General features: G+C 40.8%; 2 protein-coding genes across 3 annotated transcripts in view; both read left to right on the forward strand.

Annotated features, from left to right (window-relative positions):
• Positions 1-3,266: 3,266 nt before the first annotated feature.
• On the forward strand, positions 3,267-13,180 carry LOC106563405 (uncharacterized). Of its 2 annotated transcripts, none has more exons than XM_045690075.1 (14): positions 3,267-7,054; positions 8,148-8,293; positions 8,543-8,628; positions 8,823-8,919; positions 9,012-9,295; positions 9,394-9,557; positions 9,651-9,800; positions 9,928-9,999; positions 10,158-10,269; positions 10,367-10,425; positions 10,518-10,665; positions 10,756-10,831; positions 10,925-11,069; positions 11,269-13,180. In XM_045690075.1, the coding sequence occupies exons 2-14, from the start codon at positions 8,165-8,167 to the stop codon at positions 12,918-12,920; spliced, it is 3,174 nt and encodes a 1,057-aa protein (XP_045546031.1). In that variant the 5' UTR covers positions 3,267-7,054; positions 8,148-8,164; the 3' UTR covers positions 12,921-13,180. The 2 variants fall into 2 exon arrangements, with proteins under 2 accessions (XP_045546031.1, XP_045546030.1); XM_045690074.1 differs by lacking the exon at positions 3,267-7,054 and adding an exon at positions 7,574-7,997.
• A 418-nt stretch (positions 13,181-13,598) lies between these two features.
• LOC106563560 (ryanodine receptor 1) overlaps positions 13,599-27,509 on the forward strand; it is a 138,381-nt gene continuing 124,470 nt past the window's right edge. Inside the window, exons 1-6 of the mRNA XM_045690076.1 lie at positions 13,599-13,846; positions 20,209-20,328; positions 20,428-20,529; positions 20,991-21,011; positions 23,619-23,693; positions 27,393-27,471. Coding sequence (XP_045546032.1) covers positions 13,802-13,846; positions 20,209-20,328; positions 20,428-20,529; positions 20,991-21,011; positions 23,619-23,693; positions 27,393-27,471 — 442 coding nt within the window. The 5' untranslated portion in view covers positions 13,599-13,801. The remainder of the gene's footprint in view (positions 13,847-20,208; positions 20,329-20,427; positions 20,530-20,990; positions 21,012-23,618; positions 23,694-27,392; positions 27,472-27,509) is intronic.

Below are 27,509 nucleotides of genomic sequence, written 5' to 3' on the forward strand. Positions count from 1 at the left end.
GGGTTTCTGCTTTTATTTTTGTCTTGCCTTCACCTACTCGACATGGCATCTTATTGGCTGGTTTGCGTAGCGTGCTTACGAGAGAGGATGTTTGTTAGAATCGTCCCAGTGAACAAGCACCAAACCAGCGGTAAATTGTTGGTTGATAAGCACTGCACGTCAAAAGTTATTTTTATACTCCCAAGTGATGATTTAAATTTACATCAATTTGTTTGTAAATGTTATTAGAACACCACACATAAGATGTGGCGTTTTTTGGTGAATATTTGTTGTGCATTTTGTTGTAGAGAATTCCAGCTAATACTAGCTAGCAACTTACTGTGTCTGGTGGGGGGGTTGTATATTTTGTACAGTGCGTGAGTGCAGTTGGATGGTGAGCCGTGGGTTGCATGACGTGCAATTTTGTGTTGTTTCTATCGGGTACATTGTTCAAAATATTATATTGTAATTGTATTATTTTGGTAACTACATTGCCCAGTGAACAAGCACCAAACCAGCGTGCGTGAGTACAGCGTTGGATGGTGAGCCGTGCATTGCATGACGTGCAGTTTTGTGCGGTTTCTATCAGAATACATCTCCATGACTGGTGCTACAAGTTGGAGTTCGTGTCGTTGATTGATTGATTGTTCACAACGCAAGAAGAGTACTGTTACACCTCCATCTTGGCACTCCCCCACCGTTGTAAGTGGGGGTTATAGAAAACATTTTGTTTTTGCCACATTTATTCTATTAGACACTTAAAAGGGAAAATAAAACTATCTTTAGGTATTTTTTCCACTAGTCCACTGTTTGCATCATCATGATGTGGCCGGCAACACTTTGCTTCTTGAAAGTCCAATTCTTTGAAAACTTAACGCGCACATGTATAACATTGTGGGACCTTTAACAGTGGACTAATTAAAAAAAGTTGACTGGATTTTCACTTTTAGAATATTACTGTCCCCAATACAACAAAATACTTAAATACATGCCATTTTGTCCTTGAAACATTTAATTGAAATACTGTTGAATTCCATTCATTCTATGGAGGACTACTTCTGAGGAGTGACAATAAAGTGTTTTTTTCTCAAAGTTGATGGAATGTCACGTCCTACTTATACCAGTACACTCGTAACAACCTAAGTATTACGAAACTTATATTCGATTAAATAAGCCACACGTAGCAAATAAGCCAGTACACTTTTGTTTACCAAATTCTTCTCATTGACCACAATACAAAAACTCCTCGCCTGATGATCGAAAACACGGCACCTGCTGGAGAAGACAGATTTCGGGCCCTGCTATCCCTCTTGCTTCGTCTCTTCCTCTCTGAGCCGACGTCGTCGTGGATTTTGAACAGCGCACCTGGCTGACGCCGGGGGCCAGCCCGGTTACAAAACGAATGCAATCACTGTTCACCTAGTGCAAACTACTCTCACCAGGGTAACCAGGGCCAGATAATAAAAAAAACACTTGAGGGGATTCGATTAACAAATATCAACAAACAAACGAGAAATAGTCACATGCAAACAAACTATTTACATTGCCAGGAATCTTAAACAAACAAATCATATTTAATAATAATAATACAAGTTTTAATTGCCTTTTTGTTTTTCATTTTAGTTAAAGTAGTGCCATATTGTTTTAACTCATTTATAAAGTGAAAAAAGTTAGGTTTTGACTTATCCCATTTGCATTAGCCCGTTTGCATTTGTGAATATGAAATTTACCTAGTATTATTAGCAGTTGAATTAAATATACTACATCTTTATCAGAATTTCTGAAATAAATCATATCAAAACCATTAAATAGTACAACCGGTCCTATTTTTTTTTTAAACAAAATTCTGTATGTCAATCCCCCAAAAATCTACTATAAATACAGGCAAAAAACACATGCAAAATAGTCTCCTCCATTCCACAGAAATCACAGTTATATTTAGCTTGAATCTTTCCAAAACACGTTTCACAGGATAAATTCTATGTAACATTTTAAGTGAAACTTCCTTTACTTTGTTACTGATACAATATTTGTTAGCAATTTTCCATGCTTTCCCCCATTGTATATCACCATTGCTATTTGACCAAAATAATATTGCTGAGGGAATTGTAGTATCACAAACAATATTCCTAATCTGTTTATTACTACATTTATCTTTGATGTTAATATTGCCAACGAATATATTTTTATGTAAATCTAATGTTACTTAAATCAACCACAGAGGAATTTAAAAGAGATACAACCCCCCCTTGGAATCGCATCAAAAACAATTGCATATTCTTTCGGGGTTATTGGAATTTTAAACTTATCAAGAAATTCCCCATATGAGAGTAGATATCCATCCTCATTCAGTAACTGACCAACCAAAAATGTTATTCTCAAACCAGTTATGAAAAAAAAGAGACTTATTTTTAAATCGTATATCTTTGTTGTTCCATAAAAAGTATCTGTGAGGGGAAAAATTGTGTTTATACGCTAACATCCAAGCTAAAATTGCCTGCTTATGGAATTTGGCCAACTTTACTGGGATTTTATCAACATCAAAATTACAACAAAGCAAAAATTCTAAACCACCAACAGTCAAATAAATACTTAGCGAAGACATTCCAAATACTGTTCTGGTTCTTAACATACTTCAGAATCCAATTTATTTTACAAGTATTATTTAGAGTATTGAAATCTAAAACCTCAAGACCTCCTTGTTCTTGGGTATTAGTGAGAATATCTTTTTGTAGATAGTGAGGCTTGTTCCTCCAAATACAATTATAAAGGATCTTATCTAAGTCCTTCACAATTTTAGGGGGTAAGTCAAGTGATAACGAGACATAAACCGATCTGGATAACCCTTCAGCTTTGGATAATAAAACCCGACCGTATAACGAAATATCTCTCATCAACCAGAGGTTCAGTTTCTTCTTAGTTTTCTCAATAATGGGGTTAAAGTTACATTTACATTATTATTTTTATTTTTTTTCATTTAGCAGACACTCTTATCCAGAGCGACTTACAGTAGTGAATGCATACATTTCATACATTTTCTTTTTTTCCCCCCGTGCTGGTCCCCCGTGGGAATCGAACCCACAACCCTGGCGTTGCAAACACCATGCTCTACCAACTGAGCCACACGGGACTAGTTCAATTCACTCCTTTGTTTTTAATCCTTGCATAAAACAATTCCAAGATAAGTAACCTTATCTTTAATTGGGATACCATATACTTCCTGTAAAATACAATCCTTGAGTGGAAATAAGGCTGACTTATTGATATTAATTTTCAAACCCGAAACTAAGGAAAAGTCGTCAATACAGGAAACTGCTTTAGAAACCTCATTCCTGTCTCTTAAAAAATATAGTGGTATCAGCCAGTTGACATAGTTTAAATTCATTGCCAAGTGCTGAAAATTCCCTTTCTTGATATGAAGAGCCATAATTTGAGTAACCAATAAAAATAAAAATTGACTAATTGGGCAGCCTTGCCTAATGCCACGGCCAATATCAAATCTTTGGGATGTCCCGTGAGCTAATTTTACAGAGCTAGTACAACCACTATATAAAGTTTGGACTGCTTTAAAAAAAAAGTCACCAAACCCCAAAAAACATATTGCTTTGAACATAAACTCATGTTCTACAGTGTCAAAAGCTTTATAAAATCAACAAACATAAGAAAACTATCATCAAGGATGAGGTCATTATAGTCAAGCATATCTAAGGTCAACCTGATGTTATTACTAATGTGTCGACCATGCATAAAACCAGATTGTTCTTCATCAATTATATGATGCAAGCCTTGTTTCAACCTCTTAGCAAACTCAACGGCAAATAATTTCACATCATTATTCAACAGGCTAATCGGTCTCCAGTGGTCTATATAAAGAGTATCCTTATTAGGTTTGGGAATCAAAGTAATTACACCTTGCTTTAAGGAAGCCGGTAACTACCCTTTTTCTATTGATTCTTGAAACATAGCAAGAATGAAAGGAATCAATTTATCGTTGAATGCTTTATTAAACTCGCTTATTAAACCATCATTTCCAGGGGACCTATTGTCCTTAAGGCTTTTAATACAGTCTTATCTCAGTTTCAGATAACTCATCACAAAAATCCCTAAAATCATTATCTATCTTCTTAGCAATGTTTGCTACATTGTCTAAGAAAAGATCCATATTGGAAGTTGGCTGGGCTGATGTATACAGATTCTGATAAAACTGGGCAACATGCTGAGAGATTTATTTTGGATTTTCATTGGGAGTATTAATATATATATGGAAGTCTTTTCACCTGCCCTTTTTTCTAAATTAAAAACATATTTTGTATTTCTCTCTTCCTCTTCCATCCATTTTCGTCTTGATCTTACAAACGCTCCCCGGGCCTTTTCCTCATAGATACAGTCTAACTGCATTTGCAACGATGATATCTCCAGTAATTCCTTATTAGTTAGTTCAGTTTTTTAGTATAATCCATTATTCCCTTTATGATGTCATATTCTTTCTCTCTCTTGGCACAAGCAATTTCTTTCCCCATTGAAACAGCTAAAAGCCATGTCAAATTTAATTCGCTCCCAGTAACTTCCAAACGTATTCATAACACAGGCACAATTCCAGTATTTATCAATAATTCCAGCTACTTCCTTCTTAAATACTTAATTCTCACATAAAGTCTTGTTCATTTTCCAGTAACCTTTACTAATTTTTTTTGTTGACAAACCATGCATATTTATCTTTATTGAGACCCTTTGTGGTCTGTTAAAATCAATGGTTCAATCGAGACTGTATCAACCTTGTCAGCCATATCTTCAGATATCAGCCAGAAATCAATACGGGATTGTATAGATAAATCTTTGGTACTCCAAAAACATAATCTTATCTGGGTTCTTATGTCTCCAAATATCTAGAACACCTAACCTTAGACATATATTCCTTATCTCACAAACATAATTGCTATCCTTAGGAGGCCATCTATCTAGATCATCATGTAATACTGTATTAAAATCTCCACCCCATATTACTTTGGCCAATGGAAATTTAGACATTTTACTTATTTTCCTCTCAATGTATCTAAATAAAATAGTTACTTGACTTGTTATTGGAAGCATAAGTATTTACAACAATGAATTGAACGTGGTTGACATCTACCAATAGTATAATCCATCTCCCTGTATTATCTGCTTCATGACTCAATACATGACCCTTAAAGTTGCCTTTTAAAATAGCGACACCTGCTGACCGATTAGTACCAAATGAAAACCAAATATCATTCCCCCATTGACACTTCCAAAACGCAGCATCTGTGGAACAGGCATGAGTTTCTTGAATTAAATAAAAGTCGGCACTCTTACCCTTACAATACAAAAATAAAGATTTCCTTTTCAAAATATTACGGATTCCCCTGGCATTAATAGAAAAAACAGAAATGGACATTTACTATCACAGTGACTATATGACGAATATTAAACGTGTACACGTTCACATGAATCGGGTTCTCACAAAAAGAAAATTTCTTACTAGTTGCAAATAAAAACAGTCCTTTGCGCCACGCAAGTGGTTGACCTAAATTATATTTTTTATACAATTGCAAATAACATTGTACCATAGATTGGTAAAAACGAATAGCCATCAAGCTAACATTAAGTGTCAGTGCGAATTTCCCTGCCATAAAAAATATATATAAAAAAAGTTTGGCTCACACAAACAATGCTCTTTCCTCAATAAATAAAACGTTTTATCAGATGCAAATAAAACTCAGTCCTGCACAACTCACTTGATAAGTCCAGCAGTCAACAAGCTAGAAGTCAGCGTGAATTTCCCTTCCATTAACAAAAGCCTTGGCTCCCGCAAAGTATGCACTTTTCCCTTCCTTGCTCTCTCAATCATCGGCCACAGACGATTCCGAGCTTCTTTGTCAAATGCTGTCAGATCCTCCTTGAACCTCAGGTTCTTCTTCTTTAAATAGTCATTTTTCTTCGCACTTTTCCATGTCATATCCCTCGTTGTCCTCGAGATGAATCTCATGGTCACTGGTCGTGGTGGCTGTGTTTTCCCACCATCTCTCAGCAGACCCAGGAGGTGCACTACATCCAGAGAACCTGCAACAACATTTCACGCCTCCTCCGGGACTAATGCCCTGCAAATGTCCTTCAATCTTGCTTTGATGTTCTCGTCAGATTTTTCTGCTTTTCCATAAATTCGAAGATTCCATCTCAGACTATACCGGACATTCTCGTTTACTTTTGACTCCATTTCAGTGAGTTTCTTCTCCTGCTTTGCAACCTGAATTTTCAATGTTGCGTTCTGCTGCTTCAGAGTTTTTACTTCCTCAGCATTGAAATCAATTGATTTCTTCAGGTTAACGATGCTGATAGCGTTCTTTTTCACCAAATTCATGATGTCATCTGCGCTCTCTTTGATTTTAACCGTGAGGATGCGGAAGATGATGTCCTGTAGCTGGCTCATTGATGGTTCACTTCTCATCTTCTTTGGAAGTTGCTCCTTGGTTGGGAATTTCGGGTATGAATCACATTCACCCCCCTTTTTTACACTGCAAGCATATGAGTGAGTTTCAACAATGCCTCTTTTCTCCTAGGAAGTTTCAACATCCATTATCTCAGCAACAGTTGGGTCATGTCCTGATTCCATGCTACTAGCTATGAAGACTAACTTAAAAAACACGCTGAAACTTTCCTAGCTAGCTTGTTCGTTGGAAATCGTCAAACATATATTTCAATGGTTTGATTAATTACAAAATTATTCAAAATAGCTAAATTGTATGGTTAGATATCATTTTTTGTGAGAAAAAAACAAACAAATTGCAACTGCAGTCTAAAACTATACACTTTGTGAGAAAACCCTGAAATTGTACCTCAGCTAGAAATGTTACACCCTCTCATGTCGCCATCTTGAGCCCCCCCCCCCTCTCTCAGTGGTACAGCCATGCATCTGAACCGTGCCCATCACACCTTTTTTAGGCACAGGTGACCGGAAGTATAATCAAATGTTGATGGCGGCGGGATGAGAGGACCAAAGACGTGCAACAAGATCGGCTCCATTATTTTTCAATTTACCTGTCGAAATTTAGGATCTGTAAGTAATTTGAGCAAGTCATGTGAGGAACGCTTCTTCTGAGAAATGCTAGCATAGCCAATTTTAAAGCTTCTCATAGGCCAATTCATATCATCAGCAATCCAGGGTTTATATACATCATTGAGGGAGTTATATTAACCTGAGTCACGGTGCACCGTCTATGGCCCGTGACCTTAACGGGCAAAAACGGTGAGGGAGGAGCGACCTCAAATTGAACAGTAATCGGTGCCGCTTTATCATGCTGTCAACAAGGCATCAATGATGCACCGTCCAGAATAATAAAACATATATTTTCCATAAAGGTGCTTAATCTAGCTTAGGCTACATCACTTTTCTGTTGAGCCACAGGTGATCCATTATATTGACCAGTAAATAACAATGAAAATACATGTTTTAGGCAGTCGGAGGAGCAAGACCAGGTGGGACCATTCTAATCTAGCCAATGAGAGGCAGATAAACCTGACAACAGGAACAACTCCGATATAAAGTGTTTTTTCTCAAAATTGCTTGGATGTCACGTGTCCTACGTATATCAGTACACTCATAGCAACATGAGCATTTCGAAACTTCTAATCGATAAAATAAACCACACGTAGCAAATAAACCATGACATTTTTTTTTTGTTAACCAAATTCGACACATTGACCTCCATACAAAAACACGCCACCTGCTGAAGACATATTTTGGGCACAGTTATCCCTCTTGCTTCGCCTCTTCTCAGTTTGAGGCGATTTCGCCGTGGGCTTTGAACGCGGCACTTGGCTCACACCCGGTAGATAGTCCCGTAACAAAACTTTTTTTTAACCCGGTGTAAACTCCTCTCACCGGTGTAACCCGGGCCAGATAATCGAATTCCCTCAGTGGCGGTAGGATGAGAGGATCAAAGAAGTGCAACAACATCGTCTCCATAATTTTTCTACGTAGCTGTCCACATTTACGTTTTGTAAGTGATTTGAGCAAAGTCAGTGGATTTGAGGACCATTGTAGTTTCGTGCAAATTGTTTCTATAGCTTGTCCCAGCCTCGGTTTTGTATAGTGATGTCGTTTTCAAAGGCCTCTACTTTAAACTGTTTTTTTGTTTTTTTTGAAACAGCCGAATTGGATCTACCAATGCCAAACCCCACGGACGACCGTCTGCGCGTGGTGGCCGTGATACATGCTTTGAAAGCATCTGGAGTTCGCGTGAAAAATTGGAAGAACTTCTTCAATGGGCAATACACGAGTGGCCCTGTCAGAACGGTAACAAACATGAACAAAATGTTCCCTGAACGGTTAACCTCAATGCTTCAATAAAGTTTGTTGTCCACACACAGACAATACTGCGCCATGTTAGACATTTTGATTACTTGTTGAGTGATGATTACACCCAAGGCCACATTTCTTGAATATTCAAATCTATTAATCATAAGTTGCAATCTACCAATGTTGTGTGATTGTTGTAGAAAGCATTTATAGTACCTCTATGATCTGTAGATGGATGTCTTTCAGGAGAGCCAATCTCAATTTGCCTTTGGTCGGGACCTGATCTTGCTGCCCCAGTGCCATTTAACTGATATGAGTGGGACAGTGCCAAAGTATGTACATTTACATTTACGTCATTTAGCAGACTCTTATCCAGAGCGACTTACAAATTGGTAAACTTGAGTTGTATTTTAGCTTTAAATACAATCATAACTGGGAGATGTGATTGTAACCAGAATATATTTTAAACAATGAACAACTGGTCATGACAAACTTACAATTGAGTGATCTAACTATTCCAATTTAGGTTCTTGGTGGATGCCTGTGAATTTTTATCCCAGCATCTTCATACTGAAGGGCTGTTTCGAAAGACGGGGTCGTTGAGTCGGATCCGTGCTTTGAAGGTAAGATTGCACAGGAGAGATGTGCAGAAAAATCCACTTTCTTACCCCAATGAGTATCTTTTCTATGTTGACCATCTACCACCTCATAACAGGCTGGCCTGGAGCAGGGGGAGCCAGTCTTTTCTCTGCCACATTCAGCCACTCTGCAGTCCTGTGATGTGGCATCTCTTGTGAAGCAGTTCTTACGGGAGTTGCCCTCTCCCCTCATCCCTATGGATCTACAGGTGCCACTGTGCTGTGCACAGGGCTTAGAGGAGGAGGGGGGCCAGGAGCAGGGTAAAGATGGAGTCACTCTTCTTCTTACAGCCCTGTTCCCTCTTTCTCATTCACGGGCCCTCCGATACTTCTGCACTTTCCTTAGACAGACGGCTCAAAGGTTTGTCTCCAGAAAGTCATGATTACTTTTCCTTTCATCTGCGTTGTTCCTCCATTCACCATCAAGTTTCTCCATCTCCGATCCCTCGTTTTCACTAGATGTGAAGAGAATCGTATGGAAGTGGGCAATCTGGCCCTTGTGATTGCACCTAATTTGCTACATTGTCCAGCTGGGGGCTCTAAACTGACCGCAGGCACAGAGAGACAACTGGATAGACAAGCAGCAGTGATCAAGACGCTCATAATACATGCAGATCGTATCGGTATGTTCTGATAACTATTCATTTGTTTAGTAGCTGATGACGGGTGTTTGATTTAATGTTGACACCGATTTCAATCCTGTATACGTCCACAAGGTGTCGTTCCCCCTTCTATTATGGACATGGCAACTGTAGCAGAGTCGGGTGAATTCACTACACCCCCAGTTGATGGAGGGAGGTTTCAGGAGAGGGAAGGACTTGGTGTGTATAGGAGTTTAAGACGTCAAAGGAGGCGCAGTGTTGGAGGTGAGAGTTTTGCAATGACGAGGTCTTGAGGTTCATACTGTGAGAGTAATTTAAGAATACGCTGCTGTCAATTCATGAATTCAGTTCAAAATTATTATTATTCTTCTTTTTTGCTTGATCTCTCCAGAGATATTTGTGGATGCTCTCAGTAAATTCAAGACAGGCCGCACACACACTGGCCCTTCACATCCCACAGACGGTACGTGCATAATGTTGTGGTAAAGATATGCTTTTTGCTGCTTAATAACTGGTTGCTTAGTTCTGATGCTTTTAGTAAAAAGTTATGTCGAAATGATCTCGTTGTTAGTAATAGCCAATAGGTGTGTTGCCCCTGACTTTATAACTTTGACCCCACAGGCCAGCAAAATACAAAGACCTCTCACCACACCACACCTCAATCACCAGTCACATCCAAACGAAAATCGAGCGAAGATACTGTCCCTGATGTAGAGGGCTCTGCTAAAAAAAGGTACTTTTATTTATTTATATATATATATATATGAACCACCTCAGATTCTGTTTTAAATGTTTTACATGGAGCTAATACCATCCTTCTCTGTATACAGACGCTCTATCCATGACCTAAGAGAAGACAGCCAATCCATCAGCAAACTACACTCAAATGGTGATGTATTTGTAGCCTGTACTGCAATATAGCTTTTAGTCAGTCGAATAAGGTACGGTATGATAAGTTCTATGTTTTGACTGTCCGAGCAGATTCCGAGTCGGCAGTCGGCCAAAGCCCTTCCAGTACTCACACCTCTGTCCTGAGTGTAGTGGAGGGCAGTAGGGAGCAGGAGCTGTCTGTCACTCGCAGTGCCTCAGAGAAGAGGAGGAATCACAAAAAACATAAAACATCAAACAAGTAAATCTTAAGCATCTTACATTTAACCCTTGTTTGTCTGTTGCATTGTTTTCGTGGCTGATGAGGTGACTGTGTGTATATTTCCTAAAGGCATCCGGTGCAAGATGACAAGGCTCATCGAAGGAGATCTCTCAGATTCTTCAACATGCCAAGCTGGAGCAGCCCTGTAAGTCTGGTGCTTTTCATTCTCCTGTTCTAACACACTGGGTCTTCTGACACGCCACTCTATTGTTTGACTTCCCTGTGACTTTATTCACAGAACCCTTCCCCCACACCAATTGGGAATGACACTGAGAATTGGATCATGGGCAGTAGGACGGTATCTGATGGTATGACTGAAGCATCCAGCTCTGAGGCTGGACTGTACAGGATTCCTGTCAAAAGGATTGATGGCCCTGGACGAGGTTTGGATAGTTTTTTTTTAAATGTCCATTACATCGAGATTTTAGTCATTTAGCAGATGCTCTTATCAAGAGTGACTCAAAGTCGTAGTAAGTACGTTTTTCCTCAATAAAGAAGTTATCAACTAAATCAGTGCTAGTAGGAAAATACCATGTACGTTACTCACTTAAATACTCAATGTGACATTTTATCTGTATTCAGTTCTAGTGGGGAATGAGATGGAGGCTAAACCTGATCTGCTGAACTACAGCTTTGCTGAAAATCTTGATGACTTCCTGGATCTCGCGACATTTGACTCGCCTACCGGGACAGAAGATGGGGATTCACGTGAATTCTCTGGGCTCAAGTTGGAAAAGGAGACAATAGAGGAAACAGCTTCATACTGTCTAACTAACAGTGTATTTAGGGGTCCGGAGCAGGTTGGGATAAAAGAAGAGATGGGTCTAAGTAAGAAGCTGTCAACAGTGGATATGTCTGACAGGGTTGGTCAGAAGCCCCGTCGCCCTCGTCGCTCCATCAGTATGCCAGAGGTGACATTGGACCAACTGAGGATTCAAGATGAAATAGACAAGAAGGAGAAAACAGAGAAAGAAGATGGAGTCTTTGAGGACACCTGGGTTATGGTGGAGGAACCCCAACAAGCCAGAATCATAACTGTGGTGGATGAAGGGCTGGGTAAAGGAATGGATGAAGCAGAAGAGTTGGAGGAAAAACCATTGGTGAAGAAAGAGAAGATGACAGAGTCAGGACTCAGGTTTAAGAGGACACACCAGCGCCTGTCTTTAGCAGAGCAGCTCAGGCATTTCAACGCTCTGGCAACACTGCTCCGTAGCCCCAGGGTTCCTCCCCCGCCCCCTGAACCCCGGCTCAACGATGTCCTGCATGAGAGTCAGCGGGAAGGGGGTCAGAGGAGCTTTGTACATCTGCGTCGGCAGGGAGAAAGGGGGTTTGGACGCTCCATCAGTCACGATGGTGTTCCCGGATCTTTTCCAGGACAAGCTCCTAAAAATCAGCAGGATGAGCCAGGGGTTTTTCAAAGCCCCAGTGAGACAGTTCTATGTTTACCACCAAAGCCAACTCTAAGTCTTTATCAATTTGCCCAAGAGGGGCAGAATGAAATCCAACATACTCCAGATCCTCAACTACAACAGGATAACCCCTTGCAAACCATCCAGTATTTGTGTACTCCTCCATCACTAAATCCAAAGCAGAACCAGGAATCTCACCAAGGGCAATTTAACAAATCACAATTGCATCTCAGGGAAAGCCAAATGAAACTGTTGGAGGAACAATACACAGATTCAGGTCTGCATGACCTGCTGGAGATGCACTTGAATATATGTGATCCAAAGGAGGAGCAAGGGCAATACCTTACAGTTCCAATGCAGTTTGATAGTGTCTGTCTGAGACAGTCTATCTTAGGTGTTCTACCTCAGACCATGGTCCCCCTACAGCAGAAGCCCCAAACTACTGAAGTCAAACTTCCTCTCCCTTCTCCTCTAACCCCTCCTCTCTCTCAAACAGAAACATGCTCTCCCAGTCCCAGTGTACCCTCTTCCACAACGATAGACAGAACATCATCAACTGAACTCTACACTGATCCGTTGGTAGCTAACTGCTCTCCTACCTCTGTCACAGCTTTTGACTTTATAGAGGTCGACAGAGGGGTCTGTGAGAGGGATGGGTGTTCTCTTCCTGTGGAATTATCTCCACCCCCAGTCTTGCAGTTCAGTCACCTGGCCACCAGGAGAGGCTACAGAGATTCACCTCGCTGGCCTATCCATGATATTAGCATTGCCACAGGGGACCCCGTTCATATATACCTTGGTGCAGGGGACCCTCTGCAGATCTGACATGTACAGGACATACAAAGTGGTTCTCTGTTTGTAGTGCTTTGGTTTTGAGTATTAGGGTTTTAAAATGGGAAAATAAAACCACACAAAGAATGGCATCTGTTGCTTGATTTAATTGTGCCAAGTTATATCCTCACATTTTTATTTTATGTTTTCATGAGGTTGTTTTATTAGTCTCTTATGTTTTTTTTATTATTTTGTCATATCTCAGACTATTTAGTTTGCTTAATCTTTATGTATTCAGTTTTAATAAAAATATATTTTTTAATCCTTTTGATTTATTCATTCATATCAGATTAGTATATCCCTCTTAATAAACCAGGCATTTTCCTGATTGTTTAGAGGTTGACGTCATTCTCCTGACTTAGTAAGTACAAAGGTTTTAAAATGCGTCTGTATTCACAAACCTCTTTTGCAGACCTACACTAAGGGGAATCCTTTTGGGACTGATGCAACAACACTGCCATCTTTAGTATGCCGTGTTTTGGGTCTAGCTTGGTCATTTACACGTATTGTAGCTATGTTTAAATCAGGTTCAGACACATCAAATGTTTACCGGTGTATTTGGTAATACTGTTCAACAATCCTATAGGACTTCTAGCTAAACTGTCCAGTTAAATCATACATCTCTGTGTTGTAGTCACAGATCCATCACCTTTTATGTTGCACTGAGCAGGAGTTAACTGTCACTGTCTGTCTCATAACGTAGCCAGAGACACCAGACCCACATTCTCCTTTAGTACGCCACCACACAGGCAGTAGCTTGGAGTGAGAGCAGAGAGGTGGGAGAGAGACAGCAGGGCTGGCTGAGGAGCAACCAGGGAGAAAAGAGAGGCATTTACACATCTCTCTCAAGGAGTGATCAGTAATACTTTGAGAGGATGGCAGAAGGAGATGGAGAGGAGGAGATTCAGTTCTTGCGTACGGTTAGTGATGCTGTATTCCTTCTGTTGTATTATTTAGTTTAGAGTGTAGCTGATAAAGGCTTTGAGAGAAACCATGCTGCAGTATAGCTACAATCAGTTACCTTATCCTGCTGTAATGTGTCACTTCTGTGTAACTCGTAGTCCAATGTATCAACTCAGACGTTTTTGTTAATGGCTTCCCTTTGACTTTGGAAAGACCAAATTGACATGGATGGGTGCTGGGTTTGTTAGTATTGTTATGTTTATACACCAGAGGAACTTGATATGTTATTGTTTGGGAGTTGGGCAGCTTGCTTGGTGCCAAGTAACCGCTGATGATGGCAAGTAGAAACACATGAAAACTAGGGTAGTAATTAATAAAAAAAAACCACTAAGACTGGTCAACAAAAGATGCATAAAAACTTTATTCTATTGGATTAATTAAATGGAATGAGAAATCAGATTTTGAAGAATACATAGCTTTTAGGGGTTTTTACTTTTTGGTGCAGTAATATGGGTTACCTGACAGATCAGGTAATGAGGGTACAGCATGATGGAAAGGGGTGACAGGTTACATTGCATCAGAGCTGTTGTCCCAGTCAAGACAAAGCCATTCTTCACAGCAATTTATTGACTACAGCACGTTTTTACACCATTGAGACCAGCATGATAAAGATGCTGATTTCCACACTGTTCAGCTACTGAATGAGGGAGAGGAATTGTGTGTGACACATTTTCCTACTGGTGTTTTACGAGCTGTTCTTAGACTGATTGAATACTAATCTTCAACAGTACAGTAACCAGAGAGCGGTCTGCTTGTGGAGAGTTAGACCATTCATAGCACTGTCCCAGTGTTGTGTAGAGTGACCCTCTCACCATCTCTCACCACGTCTCACTGGAGACTTAGTGGAGCAGAGACGAGGATACTGACGGGTCTCACAGGGATCACAAGCGTCTGATGAATCCAGAGTTTGGTGTTTCATATCTGTTATATTGAGATACACTAACAACTAGTTGGGAGGGAAAGTACAACACCAGTCAAACAAAATGCACCAGCTCTAAGCACTGATGTTTGTCATTCACACTGTTCTGAACTAGATACAGTACACTACATTATTTTCAAAGTGAACATATCTTTCTCAAAGACTACCAGTGAGCTACATTGAATATACAATCACAGCAAGACATTGAAAAAGAGCATGGCATACAACATGCCTTTCTGAAACAACCTCTCTGTTTTGGTTTAGTTTTAGGCACAGCTATTTTCCTTAGTAGGGACTCGGACTGACGTGAACACCAAATTACATTTCACAGGCAAGGCTTTTATATAATGTGTCAAACCTGACTGATGCCAGGCAGAGATGGGTTGTTAAATATACCTGACATTTATCTGTGTAGAAGTATCATTCACCACAGAGCACTAGCACTTTCTATATATACTGCTGTGTTAGTGGGCATGGCCAAAAATGTTTGAGGTCCTCCTCTTGGCCACAGTCAAAATTGATATATTTTAAAGCTAATTATTGTATTTAAAAAAAAAAAACATGTTTTGCATTATTGTACAGATACTTCAGTGTGAAAGACTTGGAAGATAGGAAGAGTCAAAGAGCAGTGGGCTGAATTCAAACCCAAATCCTCTTTATATCTGTGCTGAGGTCAGCGGCTGTAACCGCTGTAACCGCTGGACCACACAGGCCCCAGAAAATATTTGCAGTTTTAAAGCAAATTTTCTGCAATTATACACATTTTGCCATAGCATAAGAACAAGACATGAACCATCTGAGTGACTCAAACATGAACAAAATAAGTGGGGGCCCCATGCCATAACATTTTTTTTTGAATCTTTTGATTCTCCCTGACTAGTTTTAATTTTGGTGGTTGTTTGTTCTCAAATATAATCTTATTTTAAAATACACGCACCAAAAATATGAACCCAACATGTAAAGTGTTGGTCCCATGTGTCACGTCCTGACCAGTATTAGGGTTATTTGTTATTGTAGTTTGATCAGGACGTGGCAGAGGGTATTTTGTTTATGTGGTTCGGGGTGGTGTTTTATGTAGTAGGGTGTTTGATTTATTATTTCCGGGTTTTTGGGGTTATGTTCTAGGGTTGTATTTCTATGTGGTCTCTAGTCTTTTGTATTTCTTTGTCTAGTTTATTGGGGTTGGACTCTCAATTGGAGGCAGGTGTTTTCTAGTTGCCTCTGATTGAGAGTCCTATATATAGGTATGTGTTTGGTTAAGTGTTTGTGGGAGATTGTTTCTTATTTTGCCTGTGTGAGCGTGACAAGACTGTTTTGTTGTTCGTGCGTTTTTCGGTTTGTTTAAAAATAAATAACAAGATGAGCATCCACATTCCTGCTGCGTTTTGGTCCTCTATTCCCGATGACAACCGTTACACCATGTTTCATGAGCTGAAATAAAATATCACAGATATGTTCCATATGCACGAAAGCTGATTTCTCAATTGTGTGCATATATTTGTTTACATCCCTGTTATTAAGCATTTCGCCTTTGCCAAGATAATCCATCTACCTGACTGGTCTGGCATATCAAAAAGCTTATTAAACAGAATGATCATTACACAGGTGCACCTTGTGCTGGGGACAATAAAAGGCCACTCTAAAATGTGCAGTTTTGTCACAACACAATGCCACAGATGTCTCAAGTTTTGAGGGAGTGTGCAATTGGCATGCTGGCAGCAAGAATTCCAACAGCGCTGTTGCCAGAGAATTGAATGTTAATTTCTCTACCATAAACCACCTCTAACATTGTTTTAGAGAATTTGGCAGTATGTCCAACCAGCCTCACAACCGTGGACTACGTGTATGGCATCGTGGGCAAGCGGTTTGCTGACGTTGTGGCGGTGGGATTATGGTATGGTCAGGCATAAATTACGGACAACGAACACAATTGCGTTTTATCGATGGTAATTTGAATTCCACAGAAAATTGTGAGGCCCATTTCTTTTAATGTATCTGCGACCAACAGATGCATATCTGTATTCCCAGTCACTTGAAATCCACAGATTAGGGCCTAATGAATCTATTTCTATTGACTGATTTCCTCATATGGGCTGTAACTCAGTATTGTTGCGTTTATATTTTTCAGTGTACATACAGGTGCATTATCTTTTTTACATACTTTATACCTGGTTTTAGTAATTTAAGTTCACACTGAAAACGTTTACCATCCCGATTTAAAAAAACAATGTATAGAGAGTTGAAGTCGGAAGTTTACATACACCTTAGCCAAATAATTTAAACTCTGTTTTTCACAATTCCTGACATTTAATCCTAGTAAAAATTCCCTGTCTTAGGTCAGTTAGGATCACCACTTTATTTTAAGAATGTGAAATGTCAGAATAATAGTAGAGAGAATGATTTATTTCTTTCATCACATTATCAGTGGGTCAGAAGTGTACATACACTCAATTAGTATTTGGTAGCATTACCTTAAAATTGTTTAACTTGGGTCAAACGTTTTGGGTAGCCTTCCACAAGCTTTGGCCCATTCCTCCTGACAGAGCTGGTGTAACTGAGGCAGGTTTGTAGGCCTCCTTGCTTGCACACGCTTTTTCAGTTCTGCCCACAAATTCTCTATGGGATTGAGGTCAGGGCTTTGTGATGGCCACTCCAATACCTTGACTTTATTGTCCTTAAGCCATTTTGCCACAACTTTGGAAGTATGCTTGGGGTCATTGTCCATTTGGAAGACCCATTTGCAACCAAGCTTTAACTTTCTGACTGATGTCTTGAGATGTTGCTTTAATATATCCACATAATTTTCCTCCCTAATGATGCCATCTATTTTGTGAAGTGCACCAGTCCCTCCTGCAGCAAAGCACCCCCACAACATGATGCCGCTACCCCTGTGCTTTACGGTTGGGATGGTGTTCTTTGGCTTGCAAGCCTCCCCCTTTTTCCTCCAAACATAATGATGGTCATTATGGCCAGACTGTTCTGTTTTTGTTTCATCAGACCAGAGGACATTTCTCCAAAAAGTATTATCTTTGTCCCCATGTGCAGTTGCAAACCGTAGTCTGGCTTTTTTATGTCGGTTTTGGAGCAGTGGGTTCTTTCTTGCTGAGCGGACTTTCAGGTTATGTCGATATTGGACTCGTTTTACTGTGGATATAGATACTTTTGTACCTGTTTCCTCCAGCATCTTCACAAGGTCCTTTGCTGTTGTTCTGGGATTGATTTACACTTTTCGCACCAAAGTACGTTAATCTCTAGGAGACAGAACGCGTCTCCTTCCTGAGCAGTATGACGGCTGCGTGGTCCCATGGTGTTTATACGTACTATTGTTTGTACAGATGAACGTGGTACCTTCAGGCATTTGTAAATTGCTCCCAAGGATGAACCAGACTTGTGGAGGTCTAAAATAATTTTTGGCTGATTTCTTTTGATTTTCCCATGATGTCAAGCAAAGAGGCACTGAGTTTGCAGGTAGGCTTTGAAATACATCCACAGGTACACCTCCAATTGCCTCAAATGATGTCAATTAGCCTATCAGAAGCTTCTAAAGCCATGACATCATTTTCTGGAATTTTCCAAGCTGTTTAAAGGCACAGTCAACTTAGTGTATGTAAACGTCTGACCCACTGGAATTGTGATACAGTGAATTATAAGTGAAATAATCTGTCTGTAAACAATTGTTGGAAAAATGACTTGTGTCATGCACAAAGTAGATGTCCTAATCGACTTGCCAAAACTATAGTTTGTTAACAAGAAATTTGTGGAGGGGTTGAAAAACGAGTTCTAATGACTCCAACCTAAGTGTATTTAAACTTCTGACTTCAACTGTATGTGTGTGAGTATACCATGTCTATGTTTATAGCAGTGTGTGTAACATAAGGCTCTCTCCAAAGAAGGTACCCGATCCAAAACCATCTTCTTAAATTGGTCAGCAGAATGTGGAGGTGTGAGAGAGTCTGGCCATCACATGCTTTGATGCTGTTCATCCTCAACTCTGCTGTGTTCTATATTTACAGAGTCTTGGGATTAGCACGTTTATAGCCAGGGCCACGGGAGCACCTGTTTATTTCTGGCTCTATGAGAACTGCACTCGCTTTACGTATTGAATAGCACGATGAAGTGCTTTCGTTTGAATTGTCTTTGCCAAGTAAGGGTGATGGCGTCCTATATGCCCTGTGTTCTGATAGGTTTGGTATGAATGACAGTGGCCGTACCCGTACAAATGAACTGCAGAACACTGAACTGTATAGTACCTTAGGCTTTGGAAAATGTTTATTGATACAATGACGGACTTATAAATGTCCACTGTTCTGCCAGGACTAAGGGTTTGTCCTTATTCACTCTATATTTATTTCTCGTGTTACAATTTTTAAATGTTTTATCTGTAACTTTGCATTGTTGAAAAAGGACCCGTAAGTCAGCATTTCACTGCTAGTCTACACCTGTTGTTAACCAAGCATGTGACAAATAAGATATGATTAAATTATAGTTTTTTTGCTTACTTTTGGCTGGTCTCTATGGTTGACATTGACAAGGTTTTGTGTGTCTTGAGCTGCCTAAGAATAATAGTTAGAAACCCATCTGTGTATATCTGTCTCACTGCTCTCTGCGTGTGAGTGCATTACAAATGATTATGTCATTGGAGCTGTGCAATAAACATCCAGACTTGCCGGCCCGGCCAGCTCTCAAATATCTGCTGCTCCACTGGTGGGAATGTGTGAACAGCAGGTGCAGGGGCCTGAAATAGAGGGTCGGGGAGGAGCAGGTGCTTACCCACAGTCGAGAATACCAAGTTGATTAGTGGTCGGGCAGGCACAGAGGAATGTCAAGGAATGACAAGAGAGTGAAGGTTAGGAATGTGAGGTGTAGATTCAAGACCAGAGAGTGTCTGCTCTGCTGACAGCTGTTTGCATTTTGACCTAGTAGGTTAAGGCTCCCTGTTACGAATGCTTTATCACTCTGCTGCCTCTATCCAGTCTTGCTATTGTCACCATATGTTGGTCAGGGATTCAGTCTTGCTCTTGTGTAACGTAAAAGATGTCTGTTTGGGGCACAGGAATCATATTCATTGTTTTACTATTGTCTCTTGTCCACTACAACCACTACACATCCACACTTCAGACCCTCTTTATGTGTGTTGGTTGTACCTCTACCTCTATCCCTGGCCAGTATTAGTGTCATATGGACCTATCAAGGTTATGAATGGCAAGTTAAATAAGCTTATGAAATATTACCCAAGTGATGAAACATCTTAATGTTACAAATGTTTTATCTATGATATAGCTGACTCCTGATATGTGTACATCGGATAAGGGCAATTCATCAGTTCCAATTCAAGTACATTCCGTTTAGTTTTAAGGATGGATTAATGGAATCTGGTTTTGACCTCTTTTCTCTATGTAGGATGACCAGGTTGTGCTACAATGCACAGCCTCCATTCTGAAAGAGCAGATCAAACTGTGTCTGTCATGCGAAGGCTTTGGGAACCGCCTCTGCTTCCTGGAGACCACCTCTAATGCTCAGGTAGAGAGAACCCCGTTCCACACTCTCACAGGTGATTACCTATTTATTTCTGCTTCTTGCCAGTCGCTGGGTTTTGCTGATGAACGTGTTGTGTTGTAGAATGTGCCACCTGATTTGGCGATCTGCTGCTTCATCCTGGAGCAGTCCCTGTCGGTACGAGCCTTACAGGAGATGCTGGCCAACACCACGGATCTCAATGAGGTAGGAGACTCGCAGAGGGTTGTGTTGTGTGTTTTACTGAAGGAGATTATTTGCCATTTGAACTTTAAACAATTAGAAAGTATGTGGAAATAGTTTTTATTTTGCTGGAAAACCGAGTTGATCTTCGCATAGTGTCCAGTGAGCTTAGTTCTGTCTGAATTTCACCAATGCAACTGTCATGTTTGTCCCATAACATGGGAACCAATTTTATTGGTACATTTTTTTCACAAAATAGTCTTATGGCTTTCTTATACGGTTGTGAGAACAGCCTCTTATGTCATTGACACAGTTTTAAAAGTAGCGTTGTAGTGAGTTATGCGCTTCCAAAGTCTAATGACAGATAACATTTTTGTATTTGAAATATGAATATTATGTCAAGGTATCTTATTAATTTAGCAACTTAACTTCATTTTGTCTCTTTTCTGATCCCACACCCCTCATCTCCTACCTGCCAACCATAGGCAGTCGATTTGGACAAATGGGTATGTCTGCTCATGTTTCCCTTCCTGTCACGTTTCCCCAAAGTTTTCCCCTCCTCTCCCCCCTTGTCTACCCTGAGAGTCCTCTCACCCCTCATCCAATGTCCCTGTCTGAATCAGTGATGCGCCACTTTCTTCAACCCTCACTCATATCACTACACGCATCTCACACTTTGCTCAGTGCTGTCATAGCTGAAATACCAAACAGTGTTTCAAATTACGCTCCGGGAAGGATTCCTGTCAGCAGCACAGGAGCAGCCAAGAAACTCTCCACAGGGCTTCTGGTAGCAATGTAATCTCTACACTATGTCCAATATCAGACTCATGTACCACAGACCAGGCCTAGTACTGGATGGTGTGTCACATATTTCATCTGAAACAGGGCTCTTACTGCTCTGTTACCCTGTCCCTCTGAAAGTGTCCTATACAACCTCCATCATACTTCCATTTCCTTTTCATACATCCTCTTTCCGCTTCCTCATAGTCCAATACATCCCATTCGTTGCATGTGTACCACCTGTTTACATGTTCTTAATCAATGCTATTCCTTCATCACCTGAGTTACTGTGGTTTGCTTTTGACCAATTCAACAAACCGCCAAGTCAATTCATCTTAATCTTAAGACAGTCTGGAATGTAGTGTAACTTTGAATATCAAACAACACACACACACACACACACACACACACACACACACACACACACACACACACACACACACACACACACACACACACACACACACACACACACACACACACACACACACACACACACACACACACACACACACACACACACACACAGGTTCACGCATTATGAACTAAATCTGACCCGTAGTCAGTCTTGCTGTTTTCTGACTCTTCACTTACTCATGGAATGATCCCAATGATGACAATGTTGACAGTGGAAATGATAACCACTAATTATAACAAATGTTGCAGGAACAATATTGTTTTGTCATCAAAAAGAAAGGAGGACCAAGGCACTCTTCATATAATTCATTAAAATGTCTTTATTTGTATGACATGTTCAATGGAAACAAAGTTTAAAAACTCTGACGCGTTTCGGCTGCATGACCTTCGTCAGTAGTAAACTTTGTTTCCATTGAACATGTCATACAAATAAAGGCATTTTAATTCATTATATGAAGAGTGCCTTGGTCCTCCTTTCTTTTTGATGACCAATTTACCCCTTTTACCAAAGAGCATCTTCTGTCTACCAAAACCTACTATTGTGTACTTTAGAACCTTCTGTCTACCAAAACCTACTATTGTGTACTTTAGAACCTTCTGTCTACCAAAACCTACTATTGTGTACTTTAGAACCTTCTGTCTACCAAAACCTACTATTGTGTACTTTAGAACCTTCTGTCTACCAAAACCTACTATTGTGTACCTTAACACCTTCTGTCTACCAAAACCTACTATTGTGTACCTTAGTACCTTCTGTCTACCAAAACCTACTATTGTTTACTTTAGAACCTTCTGTCTACCAAAACCTACTATTGTGTACCTTAACACCTTCTGTCTACCAAAACCTAATACTGTGTACCTTAACACCTTCTGTCTACCAAAACCTACTATTGTGTACCTTAGCACCTTCTGTCTACCAAAATCTACTATTGTGTACCTTAGCACCTTCTGTCTACCAAAACCTACTATTGTGTACCTTAGCACCTTCTGTCTACCAAAACCTACTATTGTGTACCTTAGCACCTTCTGTCTACCAAAACCTACTATTGTGTACCTTAGCACCTTCTGTCTACCAAAATATACGATTGTGTACCTTAGCACCTTCTGTCTACCAAAATCTACTATTGTGTACCTTAACACCTTCTGTCTACCAAAATCTACTATTGTGTACCTTAACACCTTCTGTCTACCAAAATCTACTATTGTGTACCTTAGCACCTTCTGTCTACCAAAATCTACTATTGTGTACCTTAGCACCTTCTGTCTACCAAAATCTACTATTGTGTACCTTCCCTTCTTTTTTTCTACAATATTGTTTAGTTGTCTGAATGTCACTTTTTCTCTCTTCCAGTTACAGACATGTAAAAATGTGATTCTGGTATTGTTAGTCATGTGACTGTGGTATTGTTTTTGCTTCTGGTATTGTTAGTCATGTGACTTGATGTTTTGTGATAATTGCGTGAATTCCCCTTTCCACTCACACCTGGTTTGTACACTGTGGACCTGTTTGTTGTTGGTTCTAGGGTTGAAAAATTCCAGGAACTTCAATAAATTCCCTGGTCTTCCAGAAATCCTGGTTGGAGGCTTCAGGAATTTGGGAAACCAGGGAATTTATTGAAAGTTCCCAGAAGTTTGCAACCCTAGTTGGTTCTCTGTGGTGGGCTCTCTGACTCCTCTCAGCCAAGATACCTTCAGTACACAGGTTCTCTGTTGCCTGCCACATTGTTCTCAGTTTGGTACGAGGAGGGTGCTTTCTTCAACTATTGTCTCTGTCCCCAGTCTTCAACAGTCCTGTGTGCCTGACCTTAGCAGTCTGTATGCTGAATGTTGAATCATACACTACTCTCTTTGGTTCGAATGTATATATATTTTTTTTACTTCTCTCTCTCTCTCTCTCTATTCTCTGCTCTGTCCAGTCATCTCAAGGAGGGGGCCACCGTACCCTGCTGTATGGCCACGCTATCCTTCTGAAACACACTCACTCCAGCATGGTAAGCAGCCTCCTCTCCGTCTCGCTGTGTAGGCTCTCACATGTTCTACCTCATCCAGTAGTCTCTCACATGTTCTACCTCATCCAGTAGGCTCTCACATGTTCTAGCTCATCCAGAAGTCTCTCACATGTTCTACCTCATCCAGTAGTCTCTCACATGTTCTAGCTCATCCAGTAGTCTCTCACATGTTCTAGCTCATCCAGTAGTCTCTCACATGTTCTACCTCATCCAGTAGTCTCTCACATGTTCTAGCTCATCCAGTAGTCTCTCACATGTTCTAGCTCATCCAGTAGTCTCTCACATGTTCTACCTCATCCAGTAGTCTCTCACATGTTCTACCTCATCCAGTAGGCTCTCACATGTTCTACCTCATCCAGTAGTCTCTCACATGTTCTACCTCATCCAGTAGTCTCTCACATGTTCTACCTCATCCAGTAGGCTCTCACATGTTCTACCTCATCCAGTAGGCTCTCACATGTTCTACCTCATCCAGTAGGCTCTCACATGTTCTACCTCATCCAGTAGTCTCCCACATGTTTTACCTCATCCAGTAGTCTCTCACATGTTCTACCTCATCCAGTAGTCTCTCACACCCACACTCCCCTGTAAACTCTGTGTTGCTGTTACATGGGTTTGCTTGTCAATGAGCGCTTTGTGATTCAAATTTATTCAAATCAAATGTATTTATTTATATAGCCCTTCTTACATCAGCTGATATATCAAAGTGCTGTACAGAAACCCAGCCTAAAACCCCAAACAGCAAGCACTGCAGGTGTAGAAGCACGGTGGCTAGGAAAAACTCCCTAGAAAGGCCAAAACATTGGAAGAAACCTAGAGAGGAACCAGGCTATGAGGGATGGCCAGTCCTCTTCTGTCTGTGCCGGGTGGAGATTATAACAGAACATGGCAAAGATGTTCAATGTTCATAAATGACCAGCATGGTCAAATAATAGTAATCACAGTGAACAGGTCAGGGTTTCATAGCCGCAGGCAGAACAGTTGAAACTGGAGCAGCAGCACGGCCAGGTGGACTGGGGACAACAAGGAGTCATCATGCCAGGTAGTCCTGAGGCATGGTCCTAGGGCTCAGGTCCTCCAAGAGAGAGAGATAGAGAGAGAGAGAGAGAGAGAGAGAGAGAGAAAGAAAGAAAGAAAGAAAGAAAGAAAGAAAGAAAGAAAGAAAGAAAGAAAGAAAGAAAGAAAGAGAGAATTAGAGCGAGCATACTTAAATTCACACAGGACACCGGATAAGACAGGAGAAATACTCCAGATATAACAGACTAGCCCCCCGACACATAAACTACTGCAGCATAAATACTGGAGGCTGAGACAGGAGGGGTCAGGAGACACTGTGGCCCCATCCGATGATACCCCCGGACAGGGCCAAACAGGCAGGATCTAACCCCACCCACGTTGCCAAAGCACAGCCCCCACACCACTAGAGGGAAAGCTTCAACCACCAACTTACCATCCTGAGACAAGGCCGAGTATAGCCCACAAAGATCTCCGCCACGGCACTGCCCAAGGGGGGGCGCCAACCCAGACAGGAAGACCACGTCAGTGACTCAACCCACTCAAGTGACGCACCCCTCCTAGGGACGGCATGGAAGAGCACCAGTGAGCCAGTGACTCGGCCCCTGTAATAGGGTTAGAGGCAGAGAATCCCAGTGGATAGAGGGGAACTGGCTAGGCAGAGACAGCAAGGGCGGTTCGTTGCTCCAGTGCCTTTCCGTTCACCTTCACTCTCCTGGGCCAGACAACACTCAATCATAGGACCTACTGAAGAGATGAGTCTTCAATAAAGACTTAAAGGTTGAGACCGAGTCTGCGTCTCTCACATGGGTAGGCAGACCATTCCATAAAAATGGAGCTCTATGGGAGAAAGCCCTGCCTCCAGCTGTTTGCTTAGCAATTCTAGGGACAATTAGGAGGTCTGCGTCTTGTGACCGTAGCGTACGTGTAGGTATGTACGACAGGACCAAATCGGAAAGATAGGTAGGAGCAAGCCCATGTAATGCTTTGTAGGTTAGCAGTAAAACCTTGAAATCAGCCCTTGCCTTAACAGGAAGCCAGTGTAGGGAGGCTAGCACTGGAGTAATATGATATATTTTTTTGGTTCTAGTCAGGATTCTAGCAGCCGTATTTAGCACTAACTGAAGTTTATTTAGTGCTTTATCCGGGTAGCCGGAAAGTAGAGCATTGCAGTAGTCTAACCTAGAAGTAACAAAAGCATGGATTAATTTTTCTGCATCAATTTTGGACAGAAAATATCAGATTTTTGCAATGTTACGTAGATGGAAAAGGCTGTCCCTGAAACAATCTTGATATGTTTGTCAAAAGAGAGATCAGGGTCCAGAGTAACGCCGAGGTCCTTCACAGTTTTATTTGAGACGACTGTACAACCATCAAGATTAATTGTCAGATTCAACAGAATGTCTCTTTGTTTCTTGGGATCTAGAACAAGCATCTCTGTTTTGTCCGAGTTTAAAAGTAGAAAGTTTGCAGCCATCCACTTCCTTATGTCTGAAACACAGGCTTCCAGCGAGAGCAATTTTCATTGAAATGTACAGCTGTGTGTCATCCGCATAGCAGTGAAAGTTAACATTATGTTTTCGAATGGCATCCCCAAGAGGTCAAATATATAGTGAAAACAATAGTGGTCCTAAAATGGAACCTTGAGGAACACCGAAATTTACAGTTGATTTGTCAGAGGACAAACCATTCACAGAGACAAACTAATATCTTTCCAACAGATAAGATCTAACCCAGGCCAGAACTTGTCCGTGTAGACCAATTTTGGTTTCCAATCTCTCCAAAAAATGTAGTGATCGATGGTATCAAAAGCAGCACTAAGATCTAGGAGCACGAGGACAGATGCAGAGCCTCGGTCTGACGTCATTAAAAGGTCATTTATCACCTTCACAAGTGCAGTCTCCGTGCTATGATGGGGTCTAAAACCAGACTGAAGCATTTCGTATACATTGTTTGTCTTCAGGAAGGCAGTGAGTTGCTGTGCAACAGCTTTTTCTAAACTTTTGAGAGGAATGGGAGATTCGATATAGGCCAATAGTTTTTTATATTTTCTGGGTCACAGTTTGGCTTTTTCAAGAGAGGCTTTATTACTGCCACTTATAGTGAGTTTGGTACACATCCGGTGGATAGAGAGCCGTTTATTATGTTCAACATAGGAGGGCCAAGCACAGGAAGCAGCTCTTTCAGTAGTTTAGTTGAAATAGGGTCCAGTATGCAGCTTGAAGGTTTAGAGGCCATGATTATTTTCATCATTGTTTCAAGAGATATAGTACTAAAACACTTGAGTGTCTCCCTTGATACTAGGTCCTGGCAGAGTTGTGCAGACTCAGGTCAACTGAGATTTGGAGGAATACGCAGATTTAATGAGGAGTCCATAATTTGCTTTCTAATGATCATGATCTTTTCCTCAAAGAAGTTCATGAATATAATACTGCAGAAGTGAAAGCCATCCTCTCTTGGGGAATGCTGCTTTTTAGTTAGTTTTCCGACAGTATCAAAAATTAATTTTGGATTGTTCTTATCTTCCTCAATTAGGTTGGAAAAATAGGATGATCGAGCAGCAGTGAGGGCTCTTCGATACTGCACGGTACTGTCTTTCCAAGCTAGTCGGAAGACTTCCAGTTTGGTGATTCACTGTGTAATATTCACTCTCTCTGTGTGCTGCAGTACCTCAGCTGTTTGACTACCTCAAGGTCACTCACAGACAAACTGGCCTTTGATGTGGGCTTACAGGAAGATTCCACAGGTATGGCTTTTACCATAGATAAGAGCAGTGGTATGTCT

The sequence above is a fragment of the Salmo salar genome, chromosome ssa11 (assembly GCF_905237065.1).
Source record: "Salmo salar chromosome ssa11, Ssal_v3.1, whole genome shotgun sequence".
In the NCBI taxonomy this organism is placed as follows: Eukaryota; Metazoa; Chordata; class Actinopteri; order Salmoniformes; family Salmonidae; genus Salmo; species Salmo salar.